The following is a 27574-nucleotide window of genomic DNA, read 5'->3' on the forward strand; positions in this document are numbered from 1 at the left end:
TGCTGCATGGAATGGCCAGAAGAATCAGATGTGAGAACATATGAAGAGTGTGAAGACTTTATGCCTGCACGTTGTATGTGTAATGTAGTTATATGTACACAGAACTTACGTAAATGGCAGTAGCATATATTTAGCCAGAAGACAAATGACATTGCTATCTAAAGGGAGACGTCAAACTGCAATCTTTTTGAGTAATTCAAATATCAAGCGAACAATTTCTTTTGCCTCACCATTTTATAATAGAACACAATTGGAGAAAAGTAAGCCGGAGGGTGATATACCTAAGGGTTTGTTCCGGAATAGCGTGACTGGAGAGGTTAAGAAGAGATGGGCTACTCTGGTTGTATTTCCTGTCCCGGGATGGAGATTATTCTGTAAGAAGTAGAGGGATGTGCTGAGAGACCGTTCTATCTCCCTGTGGCACTCAGGATAACATATTCTACAGAAATATCACTTGACTTTGGCACAAAGGTAAAAAAATGACATTTTATAGGCATGCCGAGGGAAATGAATAATTATGCTATGCACCCTTCGTACACTGTACCGTTTTAAAAAGTCATCTCGCAAATCATTTCCTTTGGTGACTGCGACATCCATATTAGTAGGCAGGCCAGAGTATCATAGTCCCTTCTTCAGAGACTATGCTTCCAGAAACTAGGGCCTTGCACATTTGCAGAGCCGAAACTAACGCAACACCCCATTTCCCGATGCTCATTTCCCTATGACAGACTCATCTATCTTTTTATATATCTACGATCCAATCTTTCACTGACCCTCCAGGACAAGAGTAAACTTTAACTTCACTCCCGGCTCCATAACCCTTTATAAGCTGTCTGGAAGAGAAAGAGGAACCATCAAATGCGTTTCGAAGAAAACTGGGAATACTTGTCTTAGGCGTGGACCACAGCACAATGAGAGGTGTGCGTGGCAGTTAGCGTGGACGCTGGCCCCGCCAGTGCCCGGGACCGAGGGCGGGCGACCCGCGGGCTGCGGGGCTCTGCGCTCCTCCTTAACCCGCGCCGGGAGGCGGCGGCCGCGGCGGCGGGAGGGGGAGGGGCGCGGAGCGCGGCGCCGAGGCCGGGGAGGAGCCGGGGCCTGCAGCGGAGCCGAGCCGAGCCCGAGCCGAGCCCCGACGCGCTCCGTCCGCCTGCCGGCTCCTGGGAGCCCCGACCGGCTGGAGCCTCAGAGGCGGCAGCGCGGGGAGTTCCACGCGCCGGGAAGCGCGGCGGACAGGGGACGCGACCAGGGAGGCGCTGCCGCCCGGCAGCTGGTAACCGGAGCCGGGACCGCGGCCTCCGGGACCCTGCTGCCCAGGCCGGCCGGCCGGGCGGGAACGGGAGTGCGAGGACCCCACCCTTGGGGCACCCAGTGCCCGGACCTGCCCCTCTCCCTTGGGAGGGGGGACCCTCCCCACTCCCGGGACAGCCAGAAGAGACCGCCGCAGGGCACGCGGCTGTCCCTCCCACGGTGGCTCTAGAGGAGACCCCTAGAAGTCGGACCTGAAGGACCTGGAGTGAGACCTCACGCCTCAACGCACGCCAGACAGTTCGGGACTTTTGAGGCAGAGAGAAAGGGAGCCATGCCTGTGGAGTAGGCACCCCGCGTCCCACCCGGGACTCACCGCGGAGAGGCGTCCTGACACGCACAGCCAGGACCCTCCAGGGAACCGCCAGGAATTGGTTCCAGTTTGCTGGAGAGTAGAAGACCTCGCCCCTCAACTTCCGTGCACCCAGACAGTGGACCGGGGCCGAGCCCCTCCGCTCAGATCACCAACTGACAGAAAGAGCCCTCAGCCCCTGAAAGATCCAGTTTGGGGGGGAGGGGGATTCCCCCAAAGGGGAGGAGACAACTCCTGGCTGGGAGAGGCTCCTCCCCTCCTCCCTAGGGTAGCAGGCAGGGTGTGGGGGGTGTGCCATCTTCCCCAGGTAGGTCCTCCCTCTCCCCCTCCTCCTCCTTCGATTCCTCGTCCTCAGGGGACTCAGTTCCCCGCTCCAGCCTGGGAGGCTCCGCCAGGCACTGGAAGAGTCACTGAGGATGTCACCTGTCACCTGCCACTAAAGAGGGGAGTCCCTGCAACCTCAAACTTCAGTACCAGGTGGTTTCCTCCAGCGGCCGGGGGAACCTTGGAGACAGGTTAGTGCTTTCTCTTCTGTAGTCTTTAGACACCAGTAGGTATGGGGAGCTGAAATGGTGGATCTTAGGGTTCATTGGAAGAGAAGGTAGAGTAAAAGCCCAGACCCCGGGGAAATGTCTTCTGATGGAGCCATTGCACTGGAGGCCACATGTTGCTTCAGAGACTCTGAGAAGTGGCCTTTTTAGATTTTGGAGTCCAAAGGGATGGGTCATTTGCAGTCCCTAGAGAAGCTGATGCTCTGAACTGAGAACAGACAACAGGTGCGTTTTCAGGACGCCGTGGTGTTAGTAACTGAGGACACAGCACAGCCAGAATCCCACAGCACTGTCCATTTTTGGGTCTTGCCCTCTGGTGAGTGGACCTGTAGTAAATGACCTGCAGTCGTGGCGGACATTTTATATATTGTATTGTATTTTCCAGGGCATGCCTAGGTCGGTTTAATATTCAACAGGAACCTTCTTTCCAGTCTATCACAATGACTGCTTGCCTGACTGACTGGCAACCGGTCCCTACCCACTCTATCTTGGATGCCAGGAGGGAGGCCCCTACTTCAGGCTGGATATCTGCCTCTCTGTGTAAAAGCCAAGGGGAAATGCGAATCCTCATGTCCCGGGATGAGAAGAGACTGTCAGGGTAATGACATTGGTGGGCTGGAGTCTTTCTAGATACCCAATCTGCCTTAGCACCTAATGCCATTTGCTGACAGTTCCTCAGGAAAAAAAGTCAGATGTCTGGAGGAAGAGAGGACAGTGCTTCACAGCTGCCCTCCACTTGTCCTTCTGTCTGCACCAACTGACCACCAGGAAGGTCTGACCTCTGAGGTGTTTAGAGTTTCCTTCAGGAAAACACCTACTGGCCCCATCCTCCCTTGTTTAGTTCTGGGTCTCAGGAAACTTGAGTTGAATTTTTTTCTCCCTATTATAGGAAATCCTCAAAATTCAGAATCCTTAGAAAAAGAAGGGGAAAACGTGCTAAGAAATCTTCTTGGGTGCTAAGAAATAAAGCCAGGGCTTTATTTGTAACAGAGCTCTGACCTTTCACCTGAGGTCACTCTGCACTTCCTGTCTGGTGGTTGGACCATGTCTCATCTTCTGTATGGGGCTTCCTCCCCTTGGGTTTTCAGTCTCTGCCTCCCTTTATGGGCCATGGGTGGATTACCTGGCTTGCCCAAGTCTCTGCCTGCCTACTTGATCTTGGAAGGTCTGTGTAGTGGCGATGCATGAAACAGGGATGTAGTCCACAGTTTCAATGGCTATGCTGTAGAGTGATGTGCACATTTCTCAGTGGGAGTGACTGTGGCTTGGTGTCTGTGTTTTGAGTATGTACATGGAGAAGGCTATCCTGGTGGTTTTTAGACCGTGCTTTTGATCCCTTAGAACCATTTCTGGCAGGCCTGTAGAAGCAGGAGACTCTCTGCCAAAACCTAGAAGAGGTGAGGGTGCAGATAACCAGTTGGGAGGAAAGCCGTCCCCCTCACCCACCAGTGGGAATTCCCATGACACCCCCACCCCACCCCCGCCCCAGCCCCAGCCAAGTCATCCCAAGCAGCTTGGCAGGCCTTTCTCAGGTTGGACCTGTTTTCTTCCAGGACTGGTAAGAAAGCTTCATCCTGAGATCCTTTACTTCCATGTCTAGAACGGCCTCTCCTACTTTTGAGAGATGTGTCAGCCATAGCAGCGGTCTGTTTCTTACAAAGCACTTTACCAGATGCTGGAGTACGACTTCTGAGTGGCAGGCACAGTGTGGGCTGTGGTGTCGCTACTCCAGGCAGACCACTCATTCAGCTGGCTCTGCTACAAGTTCCGTAACTCTCTTGCCTCTCAGTAGTCAGTGAGGGGCTGCTTGCTTTTTTCCCCAGCCTGTATCTTATGACTGCACCCAAATCCCCTGAAAGACAGGTGATGATATTTCCCCGCTTCCTACATCCTCTGAGGCTTCTTGATCTTAATCAGACCTGGGCTGATGAACTCAAGGGAAATGTTTGAAATTCTGATGTCCTGACAGCCACGGCAACAGACTTGGCAACACGCTCGCTGCACGTCTGATGCTCTGTGATCCGCTGTAATTTTTGACGTTCTCTTTTCTTGAAAGATTTATTTCTCATGTGTTTGATATGTATATGAATATTTTCTCTACACATATGTACACCAGAGGAAGGCATCAAACAGAACCCATGGAACTAAGGTTCCGGATGGATGTGAGCCACCGTGTGGGTGCTGGGAATTGAACTCAGGACCTCTGGAAGAGTAGTCAGTGTCCCTAACGGCTGAGCCATCTCTCCAGCCCTATTGTTCTCTTTTCGTTAAAACTCTTTGGTGTTTGGCATTGAACTATGGGCTGCATCTGCGTGTTAAACACACTGAGACATACACCCGGCCGACTGATACTCCTGTTCTTCCTTCAAAAGCAAAGTCTCACTTACTAAGTGCTTTAAACATACTAAGACATAGTACATAATCCTCACAACTCCTGTAGGAAAGTTAATCTTTATTTCAAAGAATCTTAAACTGGGCGGTGGTAGCACACATGTTTAATCCCAGCACTTGGAGGCAGAAGCAGGTGGATCTCTTTGTTCAGGGCTAGCCTGGTCTACATAGTGAGTTCCAGGACATCTTTGTAGCCAGGGAGATGTAGAGAAACCTTGTCTCCAAAAAGAAAAAAATATATTTTTTTTAACTTTTTAGGTTGTGTGTGTGTGTGTGTGTGTGTGTGTGTGTGTGCGCGCGCGCGCGTGCGCACTATAGCCATGATAGTGTCTCACTATATAGCCATGGCTAGCCTTAAGCTTACTATTGGGTAGCTCAGGCTCGCTCAAACTCATGGTCACCCTCCTTGCTTCAACCTCCCAGAGTGCCACCAGAACAAACTTTTTAGAACTTTTGTCTTCTCTTACGGAGATAGAAATTAGGATACAGGAGAAGTTAAATGACTTGTCTGTCAGAGCTGGGTTGAAAGCCAGGCAGCCTGCCGGATCGCGAGGTGGTTAGTTTGGCTGGGGAAGTTTGCTCCTGGATACCTGACTTGGGTACCATGTGGAGAGCAGTTCCTAGCTGTTGGGGTAATATGGGCAGTAAACGTGCAGGTTCTTGTGGATCTTACAGGTCCCACCCCTTGACTGCACATACCCCAAAGAAGACTTTGTTTGGCCCTGTTTTGGTTGTTGCCTTTCCCCAGCACTGTAGTCCGGCACTGTAGTCCGTCATTAGCTGTCCGGTGGATGTGATGGAGTCTGCCCTCTGGCTGCCTTTCCCAGATTCTGTGTTTCCTTCCAGTCTTCCAGCACGCAGAGAAGAATGTGGCCTGACTCAGGTTCTGCCCAAGCCAGTGGCACGAGGCCCACCTGGAGAGAGAGGTCTGGGTAACTAGGTTGGCTGGCCCGAGAAATGGAACTACCTCTCGTTTGCTTTTCTAATAATAGCCCTGGACATTAGCTTTGTGCCATTATTTTGGGGAGCATGGAATGTGTGGCAGCTACGAGCTGATTAGCTTCCTTCCTGTCCCTCCAGGGATGAAGCCTTGGTAGGGGCTATGACTTCATCGCTTTTACTGGAGGGGGAAACTGAGGCATCAAGACTCCACCAGGGAGCGAGGGATCCCTAGGGGGCAGGCATTTAATGAGTCAGTGCTGGGGTGAGGAATAGGACAGAGGAAGCTCAGTCAATCTCCACTGCCTTTTACGAATGGGGAAGTGAGGGGGTAAGGCCAGGCTAAGGAGCAGAGGAGTGCTGTGAGACCAGGAGGACCAGGCCCTGGGAGCTCTGTAGGCGTACGCTGGAATATGTTCTGAGCACTGAGGTTTGCATTTGGAGGGCTGCCCTGGGGGAGGGAGTGGTAGAGAAAGGTTAGTGTCTAATCTCAGTGTCCTGTGGGGCAAGGGTGCAGGCAAGAGACAGGTATGTGTGTTGTGTGTGCTTCCCTTTTAGAAATTCCTGGTGGTTGGCACATGTCAAATGGGCTCTATGAGGCTCTACACACTTCAAATCCATCTCCACAGTCCTGGTAGGGTCAAGAGTATTTCAGAGGGAATAACTGAAATTTTCTGGCTCTGGAGATGAGATTTTCTGGGGTTCTTTACTGGGAGATAATGGAGGTTAGGGAACTGATGTCTGTAGACCTGGCAATTTGGGAAGCTGATGCAGGAGGATTGCTTGAACCCAGGAGTTTGAGACAAGCATGGGCAGTGAAGACTCATTAACACACACACACACACACACACACACACACACACACACACACACACACACACACAGAGCTGAGGAGGGCAGCGCTGACTAACTAGGGAGAAGGGTAACGAGCCTTTCCAGGCTTCTTCCTGGGAATGAGCCCAGTCCTTGGGAATTTGCCTATTGGTATTTCACTGTTGGTTTTGGAGATCCCACCTATGAAACTGACACTGCTCAGGCTCCCTACTGTAGTCCAGAGGCCGGGGTGCTTTGACACAGCAAAATGCTAGGAGGTGTGTGGCTTCGTGGAAAGATGACGTGTCCCTATTGTTTCCCAAGTTTCCACGTTGATGGTTTGGGGCGAGGTGGTGCTATGAGGGTGGAAAGGAGGGCACTGGTGAGAGAGCTAAGGCTGAATGGGTAGGTTTTCTTGGTGCCAGCTACAGACGTGGCCCCTTTGTTTTTCTCCGCTCAAACAACTCTTGGGGTGTAGTTAAGGCTCTTGCTTCCTCGACCCTTGAGGCAAGGAAGATGTTCTCTTCAGCTCTGTAGACTAGGTGTGCTGCTGGTTGGGCGCACTGGGCCAGGTACATGTGAGCACAGGTCGATTCCAAGGGTGGGACCTGGTCAGGAGGGGAGTGAATGAGCATTCTGGCCTGTAGGAAAAGGGCAAGTGTCTGTGTCGAAACTACAGTTTAGGATGAGAAAGTGAGCGCCTGAGAACGGTATGTCGGCAGTGTTGGGGTAAAGAGAGACAGTAGGGGTCCTGTTGAGACAGTTTGGGCCTGCCAAGTGTGCAAGTCTGCATCCTTGCAAGTGTCTGGTCTGGTGTGGTCTGGTCCTGGGTCTTTTGGCTATTGATTGGCAGCCTTCCAAGCATTCTGAGGGGGTAGCCTTGGCTCGTGCAGAGCACTGATCTGGTGGTACTAAGCAAGAAATGCTCGCTGGAATCCGGCGGCTGTGCAGGCACAGACCTGTTAGACAGCAAGGGCTTAGGGGGGCTTGCCGGCTTCAGCTCCGAGGAAGTGCCGGATGGCTACGTGAGGGTTCCTGTTTGCCTCACCAGACCCTGCCGCCACAAAACATATTCTATCCCTATTCTTCACCCTCCTCCACTAAACTTGTCACACCTCCCTGGTGGTGAGAGCCTAGGCGGTTTGGTTGGCGGCAGGGCTGGCAAACATCAGGCGTGGGCGGAATCGAAGCTCTAGGAGTTTGCATGGAGGTGCAGCCAGCCTGCGTGCCTGACTGGGAAGGAAGGAGGGAGGAGAAGGGCGGGGAAGGGGAGCCAGCTCTTAGCCCTACGGAGGCTATTTTTAGCCAGGCTATCTGATTGTTGCCGGTGTGCACACAGCTGGGTGTCTCCCTGACTCGGTAAAGCCCAGCAGGCCCGGGGAGGTGGGAGGGCCTTGCTGATGACTTCTTCCTGGTGCTGGTGTCTGTGGGCAGGAACCTGCTAGCGGGAGCTTTAAAGGTGTGAGGGCAGCGGTGATGTACTTAGGATCTGTATCTTCTGTGTGACTTTGTGCTGTGTTGGTAATGTATGCCGTGTATATGTTGTGATCTCCGGATGTGCGCCATTGCCCACGCGTCAGCCTTGTACCTTGCTGATACTGGTTGTCATCAATTATTTGTTTGTTTGTTTGTTTATTTATTTATTTATTTACTGTGGTGCTGGTGATGGAATCCAGGGACTCAGGCAAGTACTCTATCTATACTGAGCTACACTTGCAGTCCCACTTTTGGTTTTTTTTTTTTTTTGAGCTGAGGACCGAATCCAGGGCCTTGCGTTTGCTAGGCAAGCGCTCTACCACTGAGCTAAATCCCCAACCTCCCCCCCACTTTTGGTTTTTAAATTTTTTTTAAAGTTATTTTATATGTGTGTGTATGTGTGTGTCTCTCGCCTGCATGTGTCTATGTATGAATGTGTATCGTGCGCACGTGTGTGTACATGCGTGTGCACATTATGCTCTAGGAGGTCAGATGAGGGTGTTGGATTCCCTAGAAGTGGAGTGTATACATGGCTGTGAGCCACCATATGGATGCTGGGAATAGAACCCGAGCCTTCTGCAAGAGCAAAGAGTGCTCCAAACTGCTGAGCTATCTCTTTCCCCCGATTTTACTTTTTATTTTGAGACAGGATCTCACTGAATTGCCCAGGCTGCCAGTGAACTGACTGTGTAGCCCAGGCAGACCTTGAACTTGTTATCCTGCTGCCTCAGCTTCTGGAGTCCTTGAGATTGTGCTTCCAGGCCCAGTCACTTGTTAGACTCTGCGCTTGGGCTGTGTTCAGGACGAGTTATGTTAGGCACGTGTGTGATGAAGAGCTGATGTTGAGTGTGAACCATCTTTAAGGGTGTCAGCGTGGGCTTCATTAGTGCACACTTTCGTTTGCTCTCTTTCCATGTGCTATTGCTCTGTACTTGTGGATGCTATATATAACATACAAGTGTCAGGTAATCAGAGAACAGATATTGGCTAATTTTACCTGCCGTCTAAGTGGGGTTGATTTTTTTTTTAATTATTCTTATATTGAGTTTAAAAATATTGTTGTTGCGGGACTATAAAAAGAATCGAGGGAATAGTTCATTTTCTGTGGGGTTTGATATCTGATCCTTTGTGAAGGGAGAGGCCTTATGGTCATACTCTCTATTAAGATGTGGGGTAAGGGGCTGGAGAGATGGCTCAGCGGTTAAGAGCACCCGACTGCTCTTCCAGGTGTCCTGAGTTCAAATCCCAGCAACCACATGGTGGCTCATAACCATCTGTAATGGGATCCGACACTCTCTTCTGGTGTGTCTGAAGACGGCCACAGTGTACTCACATACATTAGCAGTGGTGCACGCCTTTAATCCCAGAACTCAGGAGGCAGAAGCAGGCAGAAGATGGCAGATCTCTGTGAGTTTGAGGACAGCCAGGGCTGCACAGGAAAACCCTGTTTCAAATAACAATAGTAAATAAATAAACAAATGAATGAATGAATAAAAAAGAAGCACTCAATCATCTTGTGGATGGTTGGTACTTGCACTCAGTCATCCCAGGAGAGAGTTATTAAATGGGAATTAAAAGGGAAAGAGGGTGCTTGCCCTCCATGTTAGAAATGGAGTAAACAGAGGAAATTCATTCCTACTTTGTCCTTCTGCAGAACCTGGAAGTACAATGGCCTCCGACCTGGAGAGTAGCCTCACCTCCATAGACTGGCTGCCACAGCTGACTCTCAGAGCCACTATTGAGAAGCTTGGGAGTGCTTCTCAGGCTGGGCCTCCAGGGGGCACCCGGAAGTGCTCGCCAGGCTCCCCGACAGATCCAAACGCCACCCTCAGCAAAGATGAGGCATCAGTCCACCAAGATGGCAAGCCGCGGTACAGCTATGCCACCCTCATCACCTACGCCATCAATTCCTCTCCAGCTAAGAAGATGACTCTCAGTGAGATTTACCGCTGGATCTGCGACAACTTCCCCTATTACAAGAACGCCGGCATCGGCTGGAAGGTGGGACTGTTTCTGTGAGCAGGGCTTGTACCCAGCCTTTAGCACCCTTCTCTGCTTTTGTCTCTTCCTGGTCTGGTTCACTCTGACCTGTCTCAGGGATACGGGAACTCAAGATCCCTAATCGCCTACCCTTGCTTCTACTTTTTCCTTTTTTTTTTTTTTTTTTTCGGAGCTGGGGACCGAACCCAGGGCCTTGGGCTCGCTAGGCAAGCGCTCTTCCGCTGAGCTAAATCCCCAGCCCCCCCTTGCTTCTACTTACTGTAGAGCTCATCAGCCTCAGAAGCTTTATCATGGAGACACTAGGGGTGCCAGGCCATTAAATATAGTTAGGAAGTGGCAGGATGCTGTGTGCCACACCTTCTAATTGTCCGATTCCCCAAAAGGGCAGTCTTTGATTTCATGTCTTTCTTGCCGCTCTGCTCTGTTCAAGTCATTGAGCAAGGAAAGGTATGACTCCTACTTTGGTAGGAAACTCATCAAATTCTATAGCTTCCTTGCAGATAATCGTCGTCTTTTGAAGCATTGTGTACTTAGGAAAAGAAAAAAAAGAATAGTTAGGGTCTTTACCAGTAGCTGGTTCACTGGCAAGTAATGAGGCTGTTAGGTGGAGACAATAGGAGCCCTCTTTAAAGAGGAGAAAGAAGGCTGGTATATATCTCATTTATACACACACACACACACACACACACACACACACACATATATATATATCTGTGTGTGTATAAAATTTATTTATATATGATATATCATATATAAATATGTGGCGAGTATGCTGTCACTGTCTTCAGACACACCAGAAGAGGGCTCAGGATCCCATCAGGATTCCATCAGAGATGGTTGTGAGCCACCATGTGGTTGCTGGGAATTGAACTCAGGACCTCTAGGAAGAGCAGTCAGTGCTCCTAACCACTGAGCCATCTCTCCAGCCCAACTATATCTTTTTTAGCCAGGTGTAGTGACACACACCTTTAACCCCAGCACTTTGGAAGCATAGGCAAGTGGATCTCTGAGTTCAAGGCCAGTCTGGTCTACACAGCAAGTTCCAGTTCAGCCAGGGCTACATAGTGAGACCTTCCCCTACCACCACCACCACCACCACCACCACCACCACCACCACCACCACCAAACCAAAAAACCCCCAAAAACCAAAAACCAAAACCAAAACACACAAACCACAAAGATAGATCTGTCTATGTAGCTATCAATATCTCTCTCTCTCTCTCTCTCTCTCTCTCTCTCTCTCTCTCTCTCTCTCTTTTGTGACACAGCTCAGGCTGTCTGGCCTAGAACTCACGATGTAGCTGAAGCTGACCTTGAACTACTGATTCTCCTGTCTTGACCTCCGTATACTTGGAATGGCAGGCATGTACTGCTAAGCCAGGCTTCGTTGTAATCATTTGGAGCAGCCACTCATTTGCCAACTGTTGAGTAGGAATGGGAATTAAATGTGGTTTTCTCACTCTATAAATCACCAGTTGACTTCCAAACCAGATGATGAACTGGGGCTGTTGAAAGCATTCAGTCTTCCGGTGGTAAATGTGTCCCTCTAGGCGACAGCTCTTTGGGCGCCGACACATGCGCGCTGCGGCTTTTCCTTTCTCCAGATGTGGTCGTTCTCTGACACATGCGCACTGCGGCTTTTCCTTTCTCCAGATGTGGTCGTTCACTGACTGACACATGCGCACTGCGGCTTTTCCGTCCCCACATGTCCATCTGTTGTTGAGAAAATGAAAGTTGTCTGTACTTTTGTTTCAGCCCTGAGATTAGTTTTGTTTTAGTCTTTGTTGTATGCGTTTATGTGTCTTGCGTGTTAGTGAGGGTGCAATAGTACCATAAGCTTGTGTGCTCCAGCACCGTCTTCCGACCGCTAACCTCGGGTGTTGGTCCTTGCCTTCTACCTTGTTTGAGACAGGGTCTCTGTTGTTAAGCACTGTGTAGAGCAGGCCCGTTGGCTTCTGGGCACTGTCTCGTGTCTACTGTAGGACAACACAGTATTCCCAGTGCTTAGCATTGTAGACCATGCTACGCTCCTGGCTTTATGTGGGCTCTGGAAGGGTTAACTTATTCCGCACACCTGTGAGCTTTACTCCCTGACTACCTCCCCATAGAACATGCATGGCTTTTGACTTGTTTAATGTTTATAAACAGTATAAAATATTGCTCTCTTGCTTTTCTGTTGTTTTAGTATAGAATAGAGTTTATTCAGGGCATGGGGAGGGGATTTAAGAAGGTAATAAAGTCAGAGAAAGGAAGAGAGGAAGGGAGAGAGGGAGGGAGGGAGAGAGAGAGACAGAGAGAGAGAGAGACAGAGAGAGACAGAGAGAGAGGGAGGCACAGAGTAGAGGCTCTCCTGCTTTTCATAAGGAATTGAGAAATGAGGTAGAGGTGACTTTGAGGTGTGTGATATTTGTTGGCGTGTGTTTAGGACGTGTGTGCAAGCGTGAGTGCATGCTTACCACATGTGGCTGTGGAGGTTAGAGGACAGCCTGGTGTATAGTGTTATCTTGCATCTGATTTGAGGCCGGGCAGACTGGCTAGTGTGATCTCCCAGGATTCTTATGTCTCTACCTCATATCTAATCCTAAGACCTCTGGGATGATTAATGTGGATTCTGGAGACTTGAATTTAGGTCCTCACGCTTAGGTGCCAAACTCTACCCACTGAACCATCTCCCCAGCTCCTACTTAAAATTTTTATGATTATTATGTGTGTGTGTGTCTGTCTGCGTGCCCCAGGATGTGCATGTGGAGGTCAGATGATAACGTCAGAGTTGATTCTTTCCCGTCCATCTGCATATGGGTTTCAAGGATTGAACTCGGGTACCCCAGGGTTGTGTGGCAAGCACTTTGCCCCCTGAATCATCTCATCAACCCGTCAGCAGCCTTTCCCTACTGCCTCCAACCTCACCATGTAGCTCTGGTTGTCCTGGGACTCACTGTGTAAAACAGAATGGCCTCAACTTAAGCTCAGAGAGATACGCTGGCCTCTTGTTCCTGGGAGCTGGGATTATTAAAGGCACGCACTACACCTGGCTTATTTAGAGAAATGGTCTTTATGCAGTCCCAGCTGCCCTAGAACTCACTGTGACCGTGGTTCTTCCTCTGCTTGTGTCTCCTGAGTATGGGGCACCACCTCTGACCAGTTTTATTATTGTTTTTGTTTGTCTTTTGAGACAGAGTCTTACCATGTACCTCAGGCTATCCTGGAGCTTGCTGTCACCAGGCTAGCCTCTAATTCAGAGATCCTCCTGGCTTGAGGCATTTATATATGTGTTGTCAATTTGGTAGGAAGGCTGCAAGCTATAAAGTTAACTTTTCATGACCATCTGGTCACCATCACCTCTAACTTTGGTGGTTTTCTTCCCTCACCCCTCCGCTCTCTGTGTTCTCCTCCCTCCAGCAATACAGTGCTGGGGTGCTGCACGCACCCTGGAACTTGACTGAATGTTCTTCTGTGTCCCTTTGGGGAAAACTGTGGTTTACCCAATGCTCAGACCTAACTTGCTTCTTTGCTTCCCCAGAATTCCATTCGACACAACCTTTCCCTTAACAAGTGTTTCCGGAAGGTGCCCAGACCTCGGGATGATCCTGGGAAGGTGAGCTGCTGCTACAGGAATCAAAGGGAGGAGGAAGGAGAGTTGACACTCAGAGTCCCGTGGCTGTTCTAATTACCGGAGGAGGAAACCATGTTAGCTTTAGAAGCATCGTTGTTTCCTCAAAGGAAGAGCATGGTTGCCAAGCTGCTGGGCCTTCTCTAGAATGGGTGACTAAGGAAGACTCTGAAATCTTTTTCTTTTAATGGAAATGTTTATGATAGAGTTGTCTTTGAGGTTCTTCTCTGTCTTTCCTTCTCTCTCTCTCTCTCTCTCTCTCTCTCTCTCTCTCTCTCTGTGTGTGTGTGTGTGTGTGTGTGTCTGTCTGTCTGTCTGTCTGTCTCTGTCTGTCTCTCCCCTCTCTCTGTCTATGTTTTGAGACAATGTCTCACTATGTAGACCTGGCTGACCTGGAACTTAATATGTAGACCAGGCTAACCCCAACTCAGAGATTCAAGAGGCAGGATTAAAGGCATGCATCAAAATAGGTGTGGTATTACACATCTTTAGTCCCAGCACTCAGGAGGCAGAGACAAGTGAATTTGTGTGAGTATGTAGAACATTCCAAGACAGTCAGGGTTTTAGAGAGAGACTCTGTCTCAAAAAAAGTAAAAAAACAAAAACCAAAACCAAACAAATAACAAAGCATGTACTTATGCCCAGCCTTTTTATTTTTATTTTTTGAGATAGAGTCTCACATTCAGTAGTCAAGGCTCCTGAGGCCCCTTCTTTTGAGAAACACTTGTTTCTACATGTAAAATGTTGGCTTAGTCACTTTTTTTTTTTTTTTTTGGAGACAGGGTTTTACTGTAACCCCAGACTGGCCTTGAACTTGCCATCTTCCTGCCTTAGTCCCTCCTGAGTGCTGGGTTACTGGTCTGTGCCAACATCCCCATTTTGCTTACTAACCTTTTGGAAGCTTTTCTATGCAGTCTCATGTCTTCCTTTCCAAAGGGAGAAGGGAGAGGTTCTCTCTGAGTGGCAGATTTTATCACCCAAGGCACTTTTGCCTCAGGTCATTGGGGAAAGGAACAGGCTTTCTGGCCTTTCCCAGCTCTTTGACCTAATTACCATTGTTCTTCTGCCCCTTCTGAACGTTTAAAGCTTGTGTTTGCTGATCCGGGACCTTTGAGGTCAGATTTACCCCTAACTAGTACTCAGCTTCCCCCGATTCTGTCAGGAGGTCCAGCCCGGCTTCTTCTCTCTCCCCTCCTTCCCTTTCCTTTTTCTGTCCTCTCCTGCTTGGTCTCATTTCCTTCTTCCTCTCTTCTATTCTGTCCTGGGGAATCCAGCACCAGGCGTTTTCTGTGCTGGGCAAACTCTACCACTGAGTTACATTCCCAGCCTCACCCCATCTTCAGCATGACTGCTATTAGAGACTTTCCAATAGGAACGTACAGGTAATGCTTCTCTCCCTCTGGGGTTGGCTTCCCCTTCCAGGGCTCCTATTGGACAATTGACACCTGCCCTGACATTTCCCGGAAGAGAAGACACCCTCCAGATGATGACGTAAGTTCTCTCTTCTTTGGGAGATCCCTGTCTTGGGTTTTAGTCATTTCTGTGATAAATGTGGGTTCACACCAGCGAGGTGAAGCAGCATGGATCGTGGGCGGGTGTCTCACCCCTGCATACAGCGTTCTCTTCCTTCACAATTCTCAGCTATCCCAAGACTCCCCAGAGCAGGAGGCCAGCAAGAGCCCCCGGGGAGGTGTTCCAGGGAGTGGAGAAGCCTCACTCTCTCATGAGGGCAATCCTCAGATGTCACTGCAGAGCCCCTCCTCCATGGCCAGCTACAGCCAGGTAGGGAGCTGAGGTGACATGCGTAGGGTGACTGGATGGGTGGTTCAGTGGGTTGGGCTATCTCTCTGTTCACAATGGCATATTTGGGGCCTGTGGTATGCTAGGCAGATAGATTGGGAAAGAAGGAAAAAACAAAAGAGGGAAAGCCAGGCAGAAGGAAGGAGGGACAGAGAGGCATGGGGTGCACTAGAGAAGGGTGCGTGGAGGTGGAGAGTGATGGCCAGGTTCAAGGTGAGCCAACAAGATCAGGAAGAGCAGGTGATCCTGTGTCATAGGCTGGAGCCCCTGTGGCCTTTGGAAGGTTATACTGCTTCAGAAGGGATATAGGTCACTTTTTTTGCTGTCTTTGCAGGGCCCAGGGCCTGTGGATGGTGGAGCAGTGGCAGCAGGGGCCCCAGGCCAGGAGAGCACAGAGGGTGCCCCTCCCCTCTACAACACCAACCATGACTTCAAATTCTCCTACTCCGAGATCAACTTTCAGGACCTAAGCTGGTCCTTCCGAAACCTCTACAAGTCCATGCTGGAGCGGTCCTCCTCCTCCCAGCACGGTGAGTCTGCAGGGGGACAGGCGTGTGACATCTTTATGGCTGGTCTGGAACTTGCTAGGTAGATCAGGCTGGCTTTGAACTTACAGAGTTCTGCATTGCATGTCTCCCTCTTCAGGTTGCTGGGACTGAAAGTTCCTCATACTGTCAAATAAGTGCTACCATTCTCTTCTCTCCCTGCTTTCTGTCTTCATTGGTTTTCTGAGATTACCTTTCACAGTGTGTGTGTGTGTGTGTGTGTGTGTGTGTGTGTGTGTGTGTTGCACATGCCATAGCACACAAGTGGCCAGAGGACAGCTTGTGGGAGTCAGTTCTCTTCTTCTACCATATAGTGTCCCAGGGATCAAACTTGCATTGCGTTTGGCAGTGAATGCATTTACCTGAATACACCATCTTTCCAGCCCCCGATTTCTTGTTTTAATACATGGACCTGGTCTCTAGTCAGAGGAGACACAAGGACTGAACTATTGGTACAGGCAGCTGACTCCCTAGGTTATTACCTTCAGAAAACGAACTGGAGGGTCATCCAGAGGCAGTGATTTCTCCGGCACCCTCTACCCGGATTCTGGGATCCCGCCCAGGGGCTGCGTGTGCTAGGCGAGTGCTCTACCACAGTGCCACAGCTCCACTCAGGAGCCATTCAGAGTATGACCACTAGGGGGCAGTGCTGACGCCCTCTCCTCAAGAATCCTTACGCTTTGTAATAAGAACGACTTAACTTTCTTCAGTCAGTCAGTCAGTTAGGGTGAGAGAGAATTACAGATATCCCAGGCTGGCCTCGAGTTTGCTATGTAGCCAAGGATAACTTTGAACTTCTGCTCCTCCTCTTATGCTGACTGCTTGGGATTACAGTTGTCCTCCATTACATGTGCTGGGGGTGAAGCCAGGGCTGTACAGTGGGAGCAAGTGCTTAGCTACCAAGGCTGCTCACTGACCCTCACTCTGCCTACTGCCCTATCCTGTTTTGTTCTTTCCTTCCAGGCGGGGTCTTGCTGTGTAGCGTTATCTGTCCTGAACCTCACTAAGTAGACCAGGTTGGCCTTGAACTTGGAGCGATGGCCGTCTCTGCCTCCTGAGTGCTGGGATTAAAGCTAGTGTGGTTTTTTTTATCTGTTAGTTTTTATTGTAAAACATTGCAAATAGAAGCCACAACAGGGTGGCTGAGGGAAGCCCCTGGCCTCCGTTACCCTTATTTCATTGAACTTATTTCACTCACCACTGAACTTGTTTCGAAGAGGAAATAGTTGAGTGGATTTCCCAGGCATCGTGTTGCACTCTGTAAATGTGGTTGCATCACAAAGCAATGCGAGCCTCTCCTTTACCTTTCTACACTCCATCACCACACCCAACACAGTTAATAAAGTACTTTTCCAACAGCAGCCAAGATCTTACCCATTTGCAAACTCCACAGTTATCGAGAGTGACTTAGAGTCCTCATTGGGTGGGAGAGATGGCGTGGCTCAGCCCTCCCCTATGACCATATCTGTGTAGTATTCTAGTTTGCTTTCTGTTGCTGTGGTAGCCACCATGACTGAGAGAGCCTTGAGGGGAGAGAGGCGGGATCTGATCGGAGGCCATGGCGATGCTCTTACTGCCTTGTCTCATGGCTCGCCCAGCCTGCTCTCTTCTCTTTTCTTGAGTTTCATGGTTTCTCTGTGTAGCTCTGGCTGTCCTGGAACTTGCTATGCAGAGCAGGCTGGCCTTGAACTCATAGAGATTTGCCTGTCTCCACCTCCTGAGTGCTGGGAAAGCTGTGTGCCACCATGCTGGGCTTCAGCTTGCTTTCTTACCCTCCTGCCCAGGGTTGGCATTGCCCACAGTGGTCTAGGTTCTCCCATATCAATCATTAATCAAGATAATGTCCCCACTCGTCTACTGCCCAGTGTGATGGAAGCATTTTCTCAGTTGAACAATGGATGTTCCTTCTTTCTAGATGATCCTAACTTGTGTTAAGTTGACAAAAAAACTAAGCTCACACACATACCACACACACACATGCGCATACTCGAGCTCTTTCACATATGCACACATTTTTGCATGTGTGTTTGCATGTTCCTGTGTGTGTGTTTGCATGTTCAGGTGTCTGTGTGTGTGAATGTGTAGATATGTATGCCTATGGGGCCTGAGGTCAATTCAAGTGTATTCTTCAGCCGTCCCCCACCTTGTGTATTAAAGCAGGGTTGCTCTATTGAACGCAGAGCTTGCCCATTAGACAAGTCCAGTCACCTTGCTCTGGAGCCCCCTCGTCTCTGCCGCCCTGAGCACTGGGGTTATAGGTGGGCTGCACACCTTCCTACTGCTTACATGAATGTTGGGGATCTGAACATTGGTTCTCACAATCACATAGCAAGCACTTTACCCAACTGAGCCATCTTTCCAACCCTGGTTCATGAATTCTTAAGAAGGAAGTTAGAAGTGGTGGGGCTGAGAGTTCACGGGAGCTGTTGGACCTTGTGGTTCTGTTTGGTAGTCCAGTGTAGGCAGCGTGGGCTACACAGAGTGATGAGGGACACAGGGCCTCAGTCACATTAACTCTTCTCTCTGAGGTCTGTGATCTCAGCTGAGAGAAACTGTGAACACTGATAAGGTCTGTCTTGAGTTTCTCCTCCTCCCCTTTCCCTCTGCTCCCTCCTCCTCCCCTTTCCCTCCTCTCCCTGCTCCTCCCCCTTCCCCCTGGTCCTCCCCCCTTTCCCTCCCCTTTCCTTCCCCTTTCCCTCTGCTCCCTCCTCCCCTTTCCATCTGCTCCCTCCTCCTCCCCTTTCCCTCCTCTCCCTGCTCCTCCCCCTTTCCCCTGGTCCTCCCCCCTTTCCCTCCCCTTTCCTTCCCCTTTCCCTCTGCTCCCTCCTCCCCTTTCCATCTGCTCCCTCCTCCTCCCCTTTCCCTCCTCTCCCTGCTCCTCCCCCTTCCCCCTGGTCCTCCCCCCTTTCCCTCCCCTTTCCCTCCCCTTTCCCTCTGCTCCCTCCTCCTCCCCTTTCCCTCTGCTCCCTCCTCCCAGGTCTCTTCTGCCATCCTCCTTTCCTGTTTCAGTCTCTCTTTTCTCTTTGTAACAAGGCTTCTGTAGCACAGGCTGGCCTCCACCTCAGAGAGGCTCCTGTTTCTGCCTCTGGAGTGCTGGGCCCATCATGATCCTCCCACCTTGGCCTCCTAAAGTTGGGAGTGTGGGCACTGGGCTCTGTGGCCAGCGATTAACTTCTTCTTTTATAACCTAAGGGATCAGTGTCTAGAGTGTGGCCTAAGGTGTTAGCATTTGCTTGAGATTAGCACAACTCATATTGCAAATGGATTGGAGGGAGGGGACCTGGAGAGACTGCCAGAAACAAGTCAGAAATCAGATTGTGTGCAGTGAGGACATTGTGAACATTTACTCAGGCTTCCGACAATAGCCAGCTGCAGGTTTGTCCAGCATTTTGACATTACAGCATGTCACCCTCAGAGTTCACACATGAGCACTGTGTGGTTAAGCTACAGAAAACAAAATGTAAGAAAACACCTTGGGTGGCTCAGAGGTTAAAAACACTGGTGCTCTTCCAGAGGTCCCGAGTTTAATTCCCACAACCACACGGTGGCTCACAACCATGTGTAATGGGATCTGGTGCCCTCTTCTGGCTTGCAGGTGTAGATGCAGGCAGAACACTGTATACATAATAAATAGATAGGTAAATAAATAAATAAATAAATCTTTAAAAAACCCTCATAATTTCTTAAGAGACTCAGTGATTCAGAGAGATTCAGTGAGTATGATTTTGTGTTCGCTGTATCCACAGCTATCCTGAGCTGCATTCATTCGGCCTGGGGCTGAAGGTTGGACACCCCTGCATGTTATCTCTTCCTTGCCCATTTGGCTTGAGAGATTAATCTGTCCGCATGCTGCTTCCCACCCAAGCTGCATTCCCTAGGTACTGAATACAAGTAGGGGACCGAGGGACAGTCAGGTGCAGCAGTGTCTGCCCAATAGCTGCGTTTTAATTAGAGTTTAAGTTTTAAGTTTCACTTACTATGTGAGTTCCTTTGAAACCAATCCCAGCCCTACATTGAAATCCCTTAAAAGTAGTATGAATTGTCACTAGTGAAGTTTAAAAATTTTTATTAATATTCCCGTGGTCACCAGTGGGGCAGACCTAACTGCTTTTTCCAGTCTCTTATCTACTAGAAGCAACACATGGTTCTCTCTTGCCGTCAGAGAATGAGCTCGTGTCATTTCAACTCTCCTGCCTGAGCTCTCATCCTGAGAGAAGATGTCATTTAGCGAAACCGTGTAGCCCAAATCATTTGCCGGCTTCCTCTTCTCCCTGCAGGCTTTTCCTCACTCCTTGGAGACATGCCACCTTCCAACAACTATTACATGTACCAGCAGCAGCAGCAGCAGCAGCAGCAGCAGCAGCAGCAGCAGCAGCAGCAGCAGCAGCAGCAGCAACAGCAGCAGCCACCGCCGCAGCCTCAGCCCCCACCCCAGCAACCACAACCGCAGCAGCAGCAGGCACCCACTCAGGGCCCCTCAAATGTAGGGGGTGCCCCTCCACTGCACACCCCAAGCCCCGATGGCTGTACTACACCAGGGGGAAAACAGGCAGGAGCTGAAGTCTACGGCCCCCCCACTGGGATGGCCATGCACCCTCCCCCACTGCAGCATGGAGGCTACCACCCTCATCAGCACCATCCCCACTCCCACCCTGCCCAGCAGCCACCACAGCAGCAGGCACAGAGCCAGGCACCCATCAACAGCACCGGCTTTGGTGAGTAAGAAGGGTACAGAGAAAGCTGGGAGGAGCAGGATCGAACTGTTTCCTGACCGGCATGGAGGTACCATGGGTGAAAAAGCTAACAGTTGGTCTCTGAGGGTCAATCTCTTGCCTTTCTACCTCATCTCAGCCCATGGAAGTCACTACCGAAAGCCCTGTACTCTGGAGGATTGAGGTTGGGGATTTCCTTGTTCCCGGTCCATATTCGCAGATGAACTAGGATGGCTTTACATCTCTGCCCGTGGTGCCTAATGGACAGGGCACGTTTCCGTTCCTGCATCTCCAGGGAGGGAGTGCGCACAGCTCTGGTGCTGATGCAGCTGTTAAGCTGGGTCGCCGTGAGAACCTTGCATGCGTAGACTTCTCTCTCTGTCTCACCACCTCATGCTCTCTTCACAGCCTTTCCTCCAGACTGGTGCTCCAATATTGACTCCTTAAAGGAAAGCTTCAAAATGGTGAACCGGCTCAACTGGTCCAGCATCGAGCAATCCCAGTTCTCAGGTTGGCGCTTACGGGACCGCTTCTGAGAGAGGGAAGGGGGGACCGCTTCCGGGAGAGGGAAGGGGGGCCACTTCCGGGAGAGGGAAGGGGGGACCGCTTCTGGGAGAGGGAAGGGGGGGAACCGCTTCTGAGAGAGGGAAGGGGGGACCGCTTCCGGGAGAGGGAAGAGGGGTGTTGTGCTAGAACCCATGTGCTTGGCCAAGAGCGTTTGGGACAGAGTTTCATTTGCATATTATACAAGATAGACATATTATCGATATTTTTAGGTTTGACTGGAAATTTTGCTATTATTCAAATATTGCAATGTTTTATGCTAGTTGTCTTCTGGGGAAGAGGAAAGGCCCCTGGGAATTCAGAGACTCTGGGCCACCATTTTGCAGTTTTGCTTCTTGGCAGAGAGATGATAGTGAGTTCATTAAGTCACTTTGAACATTTTTATTCATCAAGGAGATACAAATTAAAATAAGAATTTGGCAAGGAACAAATAATAGTAGAAGTAACTTGTGGCCTCTGGGTGACTACCCAGAGGACTCCCGTTAGGACTCCCGTTAAGCAAAAAAGAAAGTAGTCTCAAGTTTTGCAAGAAGCATCCTTAGCTAGAGTGCAAAACGTAGACTTGCTTCTAGTCTGTGTTTTTTATTCTAAAAGTGTCGTGCAGCATAAGGTTAATGTAAGCAGTCGTACAGAAGAAAATTCTAATTAAAAACTGGCACGTTTAATGATTCTTGTTACCATATCTCATTTCAATAAATGCTTATAGAAGCAAAAAAGAGAAAGGTATAAATCATTATCGTTAGTACGTGACATTAGTGGTACAAGATGTGAGGAGACCGTGCACCAGGGACGGGTGTGGTGCGGGCTTTGGCAGCGCCTCACTCGGGGTTACCATGGCTGGCGTTCTTGTTTCTAGAGCTGATGGAGAGCCTACGGCAGGCAGAGCAGAGGAACTGGACCCTCGATCAGCATCACATCGCCAACTTGTGTGACTCCCTCAACCACTTCCTCACCCAGACTGGTCACATGCCCCCGCAAGGGGGCTCCCACCGACCACCTGCCCCTTCCCGGATCACTGACTCCTGTGCTCTCACCAGTGGCAAACCGGAGCCATCTATGAACCAAGGTAAGATGCAAAGTTGACAGAGAAGCGGAGACTGAACTAAGTGAAGGGTGAAGGGAAGGGAAAGAGAAATGCCAATCAGTTTTCTAGGCAGTGATCCGGCTGAGTCCCGGGACCAGCTTGTTGACTGAATAAAGGATTTTTGCAGAAGCCGTAGACTAAGTTCCTTTTACACCTCAATTTGGAAGATAAGAATTACTTTTTGAAAGGAAAGGGGACTTGTTAAAGAAAGTCCTTATTCTAAATTGTCCCCATAATAACCATCACCTGTATCCCACTCGAGTCAGTGAAAATGGAGACTTGATCAAGTGTCTGGTTTTTCTCTCACCTTTGATCCAGCCTTTCCCACCCTAAGAGCTGAGGCCGGTGGCTTCTGCAGAATGCTTCCTGCATGTAGAATCTATAAAGCAAGACAAGAAGAGAGACAGAGACATGTTTTCCCTTCCTGTCATGTTGACAACAGTAATCCCCCATTAAAGTGACTCTTGTTTTGCTTTGGTAGTGAACTCTTATGGGCACCCGCAAGCCTCTCATCTCTACCCTGGCCCAGCACCAATGTACCCAATCTCCACCCAAGACTCAGCAGGATACAGTCGCCCAAGTAAGCCCTGGGGAGTGTTTCACAGACAAGCACACTCACCTCTCAGTGTTGTTTTGTTTTCCTCTGACATCTCTCTGCCCTTCTGTCTGTACCTGCTAGAATGGGTGAGGCGTCATGGTCTCCAAGACTGCAGGATGAGATGAGCTACCCTCTAGGGAGGTGTGCATAGGTGCGACTAAGAAAGGCACTTTTACTTAATTAAATTCTCTTTGTTTGGTGGTACTGGGAATGGAGCCAGGACCTCACACACACTATACAAGGGCTTTACCTCTGAGCTCCCCCCTGCTAGCTTGTCTTTAAATTTACCTTATGGGGCTGAAGACATGTCTCAGTGGTCAGGAGCACCAGCTGTTTTTCCAGAGGACCTGGGTTTCATTCCCAGCACCCACATGGTTTACCTGGCTTGCAGTGGTCTGTAACTCTAGTTCCAGGGGATCTGGCGCCCTCTTCTGGCCTTTGCTGGCACTCATGAATGTTATGCACAGATGTACATGCAGGCAAAACACACACGTTCAACAAAGTGATTTTTTAAAAAAAAATTAAAAAAAAAATCCTGCAACTACAATATCGAAAGGAAGTAAAATTATGAATGTAAGTGAAGGGCAGCTGTGAGGGATATTTAGCTTTGGAACCAAGAGGGAAGATGGGCAAGTGAAGTGAACACTTCACCTAAATGGCTTTTACCCATGTCTGGTTTCCTGTCACCTGATCACTAGCGTCAGATGTCTGGGGCCAACACGTCGGTTTTGGTTTGTTTTGTGTTGTCATTGTTTTGTTTCTGTATTGTCATCTGTTGGGCTGAACTTAGGGTCTCTCGCATGCTAGGCAAGCGTGGTGCCACTGGGTTGCTTCCTCAGCGTGGGCTTGAACCGTCTTTGATGGGTCGGGATGCTGAGTGCAGGGAGGCACTGAACCACTGCAGACAGTGCAGAGGAACAGACTCCTCATGTTGAAAAGGCGGTTCACCGTCGCCATCTTCTCTGGTCACAAGTATTTTCAGTTTTGAAGGTGATGTCTGTTTCTTTGTCCGGGAGCAGCAGATGTGACTTTCTGCACTGCTCTTTCATATGCTATCACCTAATTAAGGTGTTTTATCACTGTGAGGTACCCTTCACAGATGCAGAGTTTATGGCAGGATAGTGCCAGATCACCACTTGCTCCAGTGTGTTTCCTGGGGTGTCACTGAGTTGTTAGTCTGCAACAGAAGGAACCCAGCTGTCATCAGAGGGGTGTCATCCAGCAGAGACCCATTGCCAGACGCTGGGCATGTGGATCCAGGGGAACCCTGTGAAGATGGAGAGGAAGGGTCATAGGAGCCAGGGGGTAGAGGGTCTGAGCTAGGTCCTCTGCATATACTTATGTAGCTTGGTGTTCCAACAGCGGGGGGGTGGTATCTCTGACTCCTTTGCCTGTACTTGGGATACTTTTCCTCATACCAGGTTTCTATGTCCAGCCTTAATATGAAGGTTTGAGCCCAGTCTTATTGTATCTTGTTTGATGAATATCCTGGGAGGACTGTTCTTTTCTTTTCTTCTTTCTTTTATTTCCTTCTCTTCTTTTCTCCTTTCTTTCTTTCTTTTCTTTCCTTCTTTTTTTTTTTTTGAAAGGAAATAGGAGGAGTTGATCTGGGGGAGAGGGGAGTTGGAGGGAGGGATTAGGAGAGAGAATAACTATAGTCAGGATAAAATGTATGAGAGAAGCATTAAAAACGCTCATGCACATAAAATAAAAAATTCTTTAAAGTTAAAAAAAGAACTGTAGGCTAATTGGACTATAGGCTGACTGACTGACTGTAAGCTGACTGACTGACTGTAGGCTGACTGGCTGACTATAGGCTGACTGACTATAGGCTGACTGACTGGACTGTAGACTGACTGACTGTAAGCTGACTGACTGACTGTAGGCTGACTGACTATAGGCTGACTGACTGGACTGTAGACTGACCGACTGTAAGCTGACTGACCGACTGTAGGCTGACTGACTGACTGTAGGCTGACTGACTGACTGTAGGCTGACTGACTGACTGTAGGCTGACTGACTGTAGGCTGACTGACTGACTGTAGGCTGACTGACTATAGTCTGACTGGACTGTAGACTGACTGACTGTAAGCTGACTGACTGACTGTAGGCTGACTGACTCTAGGTTGACTGACTGTAGGCTAACTGAAGACTGACTGACTGGACTGTAGGCTGACTGATTGGACTGTAGGCTGACTGTACCAGTGTTATCTCCAGCTTTCTTCATGGTGTCATTGGGGTAGAGCACTCACTCCCCATCCAGACTGATGGAACTTGCTTCTCCTTCAGCTTCTTTCATGATCTGTCTTTCTTCTTGACAGCACACCACATGGTTCCCCGGCCACCTGTCCCACCTCCTGGTGCCAATGAGGAGATCACTGATGACTTCGACTGGGACTTGATCACTTAACAAATCACAGTGGACATCAGCCTAAGACCTGGTGGTGAATTCTAGCCACGGGGGAAGAACAGTCCTGTCCATCCTCCCCAAACCTGTATATAGATATATAGCTTCCTTCTGTTCTCTCTGTCAGAGAAGCCACTGCAAGATGCTGCCGAGGATAATCCTCTTTCCCTCCTCATTCTTCGTTCCCTTTTAGTTCTTTTATTATTATTCTAATTATATTGTTATTGGTTATCTGCTGCCCAGTCTCCTGCCCTCCTACCCTGGGCTTTGCCCATTTGAAATCTTCAGGCCTCAAGATGAGGCCATGATAGCTGTCAAGGAAGGCTTTACATTCTAGTTCACCTTTCTGTCCGAGAAGCTCAGTGCTGATCCCACCTTCCAGCTCTGAATTGTGTTCTGGTCCTGCCTGTTTCAGGCTGGCCTGCAGAGGCCTCAGTCAGTAGAGGGGAGTCTAAGACACTGCTTGGCAACCATAATGTTGCAGCTTTACTCAATGGTGCTAATTGTGTCCTCTGAGCTCGCCTATTAAACACCCAATCTTTACTATGTTCGGCAGTCCTCATGCCATGACGGCTGGACTTGGAGAGCTGGGCTCGGTGGAGTCGGTATAACCCAGCGTGAGGTTGGGTGTGCACTGCCATGCCAAAGCACCCCTGGCTTCTCCCAGCCGTTGCTCTAGGAGGTTTGCTTGTCTGCTCAGGCACAAAGACCACTGTCCATCATAGTTTAGCTTCTCGGAAACAATTTCAATTTAAGGCATTTTGGCTTTGGAAAAGGAATTCTTTCTGAGAGTTAACTGACTATTCTGCATATATCAATGACCTTCCATCATCTCTTCTTCTTCAGCAAATACTATTTTGTCTTCCTAAAGCTGTTTGTCCAAATCATCCACCTGTCTTATCTTTTGTTCTCCCATTTTCTGGGATTCTCAAAAAGACAAAAGGAAGCCATTCTCACTCCTAGTCCCCTCATGTCGTAGACATGCTGTGGAAACCTCTTTCCCTCCCGCCTTGGCAGACCTGTGGTCCTGCTGCTGGGAGGGTGGGGAAGTTAGGGAGCTGGCGTAGACCTGGGTGGGGACCTGTCACTGCGCAGGGAGATGCTTCTCTTGAAGTTCCTGTTGGTGGGGTGGAAGCTTTTGATTTTGACAGGCAATGAAAACTGTAAGACGGAAATGACTAATACAGAGTCAGGGCTCAGCGAGGGCAAGGCGCACCCGTAGGCTCGGAGTGAGGAGTCTCCACTAAAATGAGCAGCCATGACTTACGGCTGCAGAGTTCTTAGCACGTGTGTGGCTGTCTTGCGAGAGAGAAGTCCAGTCTCACTTCCATCGTATTTTCACTAAACCTTCTGGAACAGACAAAATGTGTTGTATCTTCCACAGGGCCAACCTCTGTGATTTTTGTTCATATTCTCTTATTTATCCACGATTTCCGAGACACTGAGCTTCCCATTCTCACTTCCCCTCATCAACCCCTTTCCTTTCTTTAGAAGGGGGCTTATGTATGAGACTGGTGGAGTCCAGTGAAGTAAAGGGGGCAAGATGGGGGCAGTTCACTGAAGAGCACTTTATTTCTTTGTAAGGAAAATAAAAGGGAGTATAAGGAAAAAGAGTGCGCTCCAGCACAGTGTGCAGTGTACTGGAGAGCATCTGGTAGGGCCGATGCATGACAGACGCAATGTTTCCCTCCCGGGAGAGGGGTGTTTCCCCACACACACCCTGCCTGGTGTCCTACTAGACATCTCTTGCTGTTCCTTCCATTCAGGTGTATTCTACACGGCTTCCCTTTGGTTTCCTCAAGGTCTTGCCCTTGCACAGTACCACCTCTTTTCCTAAGCACCTTTCCTGGTCAGATCTGTCCCAGGTTGGGGGGCATAGGCTGAGTCATACTTCCAGATGCCCCTGGCTTCTCCATGTCTTGAGAGCCAGTCTCCCTGGTGGGCAGCCTGAGCAGCTGCCTTGGGCTGGAGACTGGAGGGTGGCTTTAGGGCCCCCTGAGGCTCTAGCCTCTCCTGGGTCAGGCTTGCAGAATGGGGCAGTTCAAACCTGGTCCCCCTTGGGCCTCAGTTTCCCATGCCCTCTGTGACATGGAAAGAGAACTACACTTATTTTGTTGGTCCGATGTTGCTGGACATGAAGTATAGTCATTGCTGTTGTCTTGGGTGATGTGTGCACAGTTGTAGGGGTCACTGCCTGTAAGAGGAAACAGGGGAGACAGCAGAGGAGCAGGACAAAGGAGAAGTCATTTGTGTTGATTCACCTATCCTAGGCTTCCTCTCCTCAACCCCATGTTTCTGGTTTGGTGAGTTCTTTACACCACCCATAATGCTTTGCATTGGTGCAGGCTGGGAAGGGGGGGTGTATGGGCTCACAACTTGTTTGGTTTTTTTTTTTTTTTGTTTTGTTTTTATTTTTGTTTTGTTTTTGTTTTTTTGCATGCTTTCTTAATAAAAAAAGAAAAGAA

At 49.6% G+C, this 27574-nt stretch overlaps 1 protein-coding gene across 3 annotated transcripts; it reads left to right on the top strand.

Annotated features, from left to right (window-relative positions):
• Nucleotides 1-1095: 1095 nt before the first annotated feature.
• Nucleotides 1096-27574, top strand: Foxj2 (forkhead box J2). Of its 3 annotated transcripts, XM_006237311.5 has the most exons (12): nt 1098-2133; nt 2555-2767; nt 9443-9789; nt 13310-13384; nt 14822-14890; nt 15041-15181; nt 15534-15729; nt 20022-20459; nt 20865-20966; nt 21877-22086; nt 22586-22684; nt 25024-27574. In XM_006237311.5, exons 2-12 carry the CDS (start codon nt 2662-2664, stop codon nt 25110-25112), a joined length of 1872 nt encoding a protein of 623 aa, XP_006237373.1. In that variant the 5' UTR covers nt 1098-2133; nt 2555-2661; the 3' UTR covers nt 25113-27574. The 3 variants fall into 3 exon arrangements, with proteins under 3 accessions (XP_038964185.1, XP_006237373.1, NP_001102822.1); XM_039108257.2 differs by lacking the exon at nt 13310-13384 and having other exon boundaries at nt 1096-2133; NM_001109352.2 differs by lacking the exon at nt 2555-2767 and having other exon boundaries at nt 1365-2133; nt 25024-27556.

The sequence above is a fragment of the Rattus norvegicus genome, chromosome 4 (genome assembly GCF_036323735.1).
Source record: "Rattus norvegicus strain BN/NHsdMcwi chromosome 4, GRCr8, whole genome shotgun sequence".
Lineage (NCBI taxonomy): Eukaryota > Metazoa > Chordata > Mammalia > Rodentia > Muridae > Rattus > Rattus norvegicus.

What these genes read in the sequence shown, in the direction of transcription:
- Foxj2 (XM_006237311.5), top strand. Translation starts at nt 2,662, where the DNA reads ATGCCAGGAGGGAGGCCCCTACTTCAGGCTGGATATCTGCCTCTCTGT. An exon ending in ACGCCGGCATCGGCTGGAAG is followed by an intron (nt 9,790 to 13,309) that starts GTGGGACTGTTT and finishes TTGCTTCCCCAG; the next exon opens with AATTCCATTCGACACAACCT. An exon ending in AGCAGGATACAGTCGCCCAA is followed by an intron (nt 22,685 to 25,023) that starts GTAAGCCCTGGG and finishes TCTTCTTGACAG; the next exon opens with CACACCACATGGTTCCCCGG.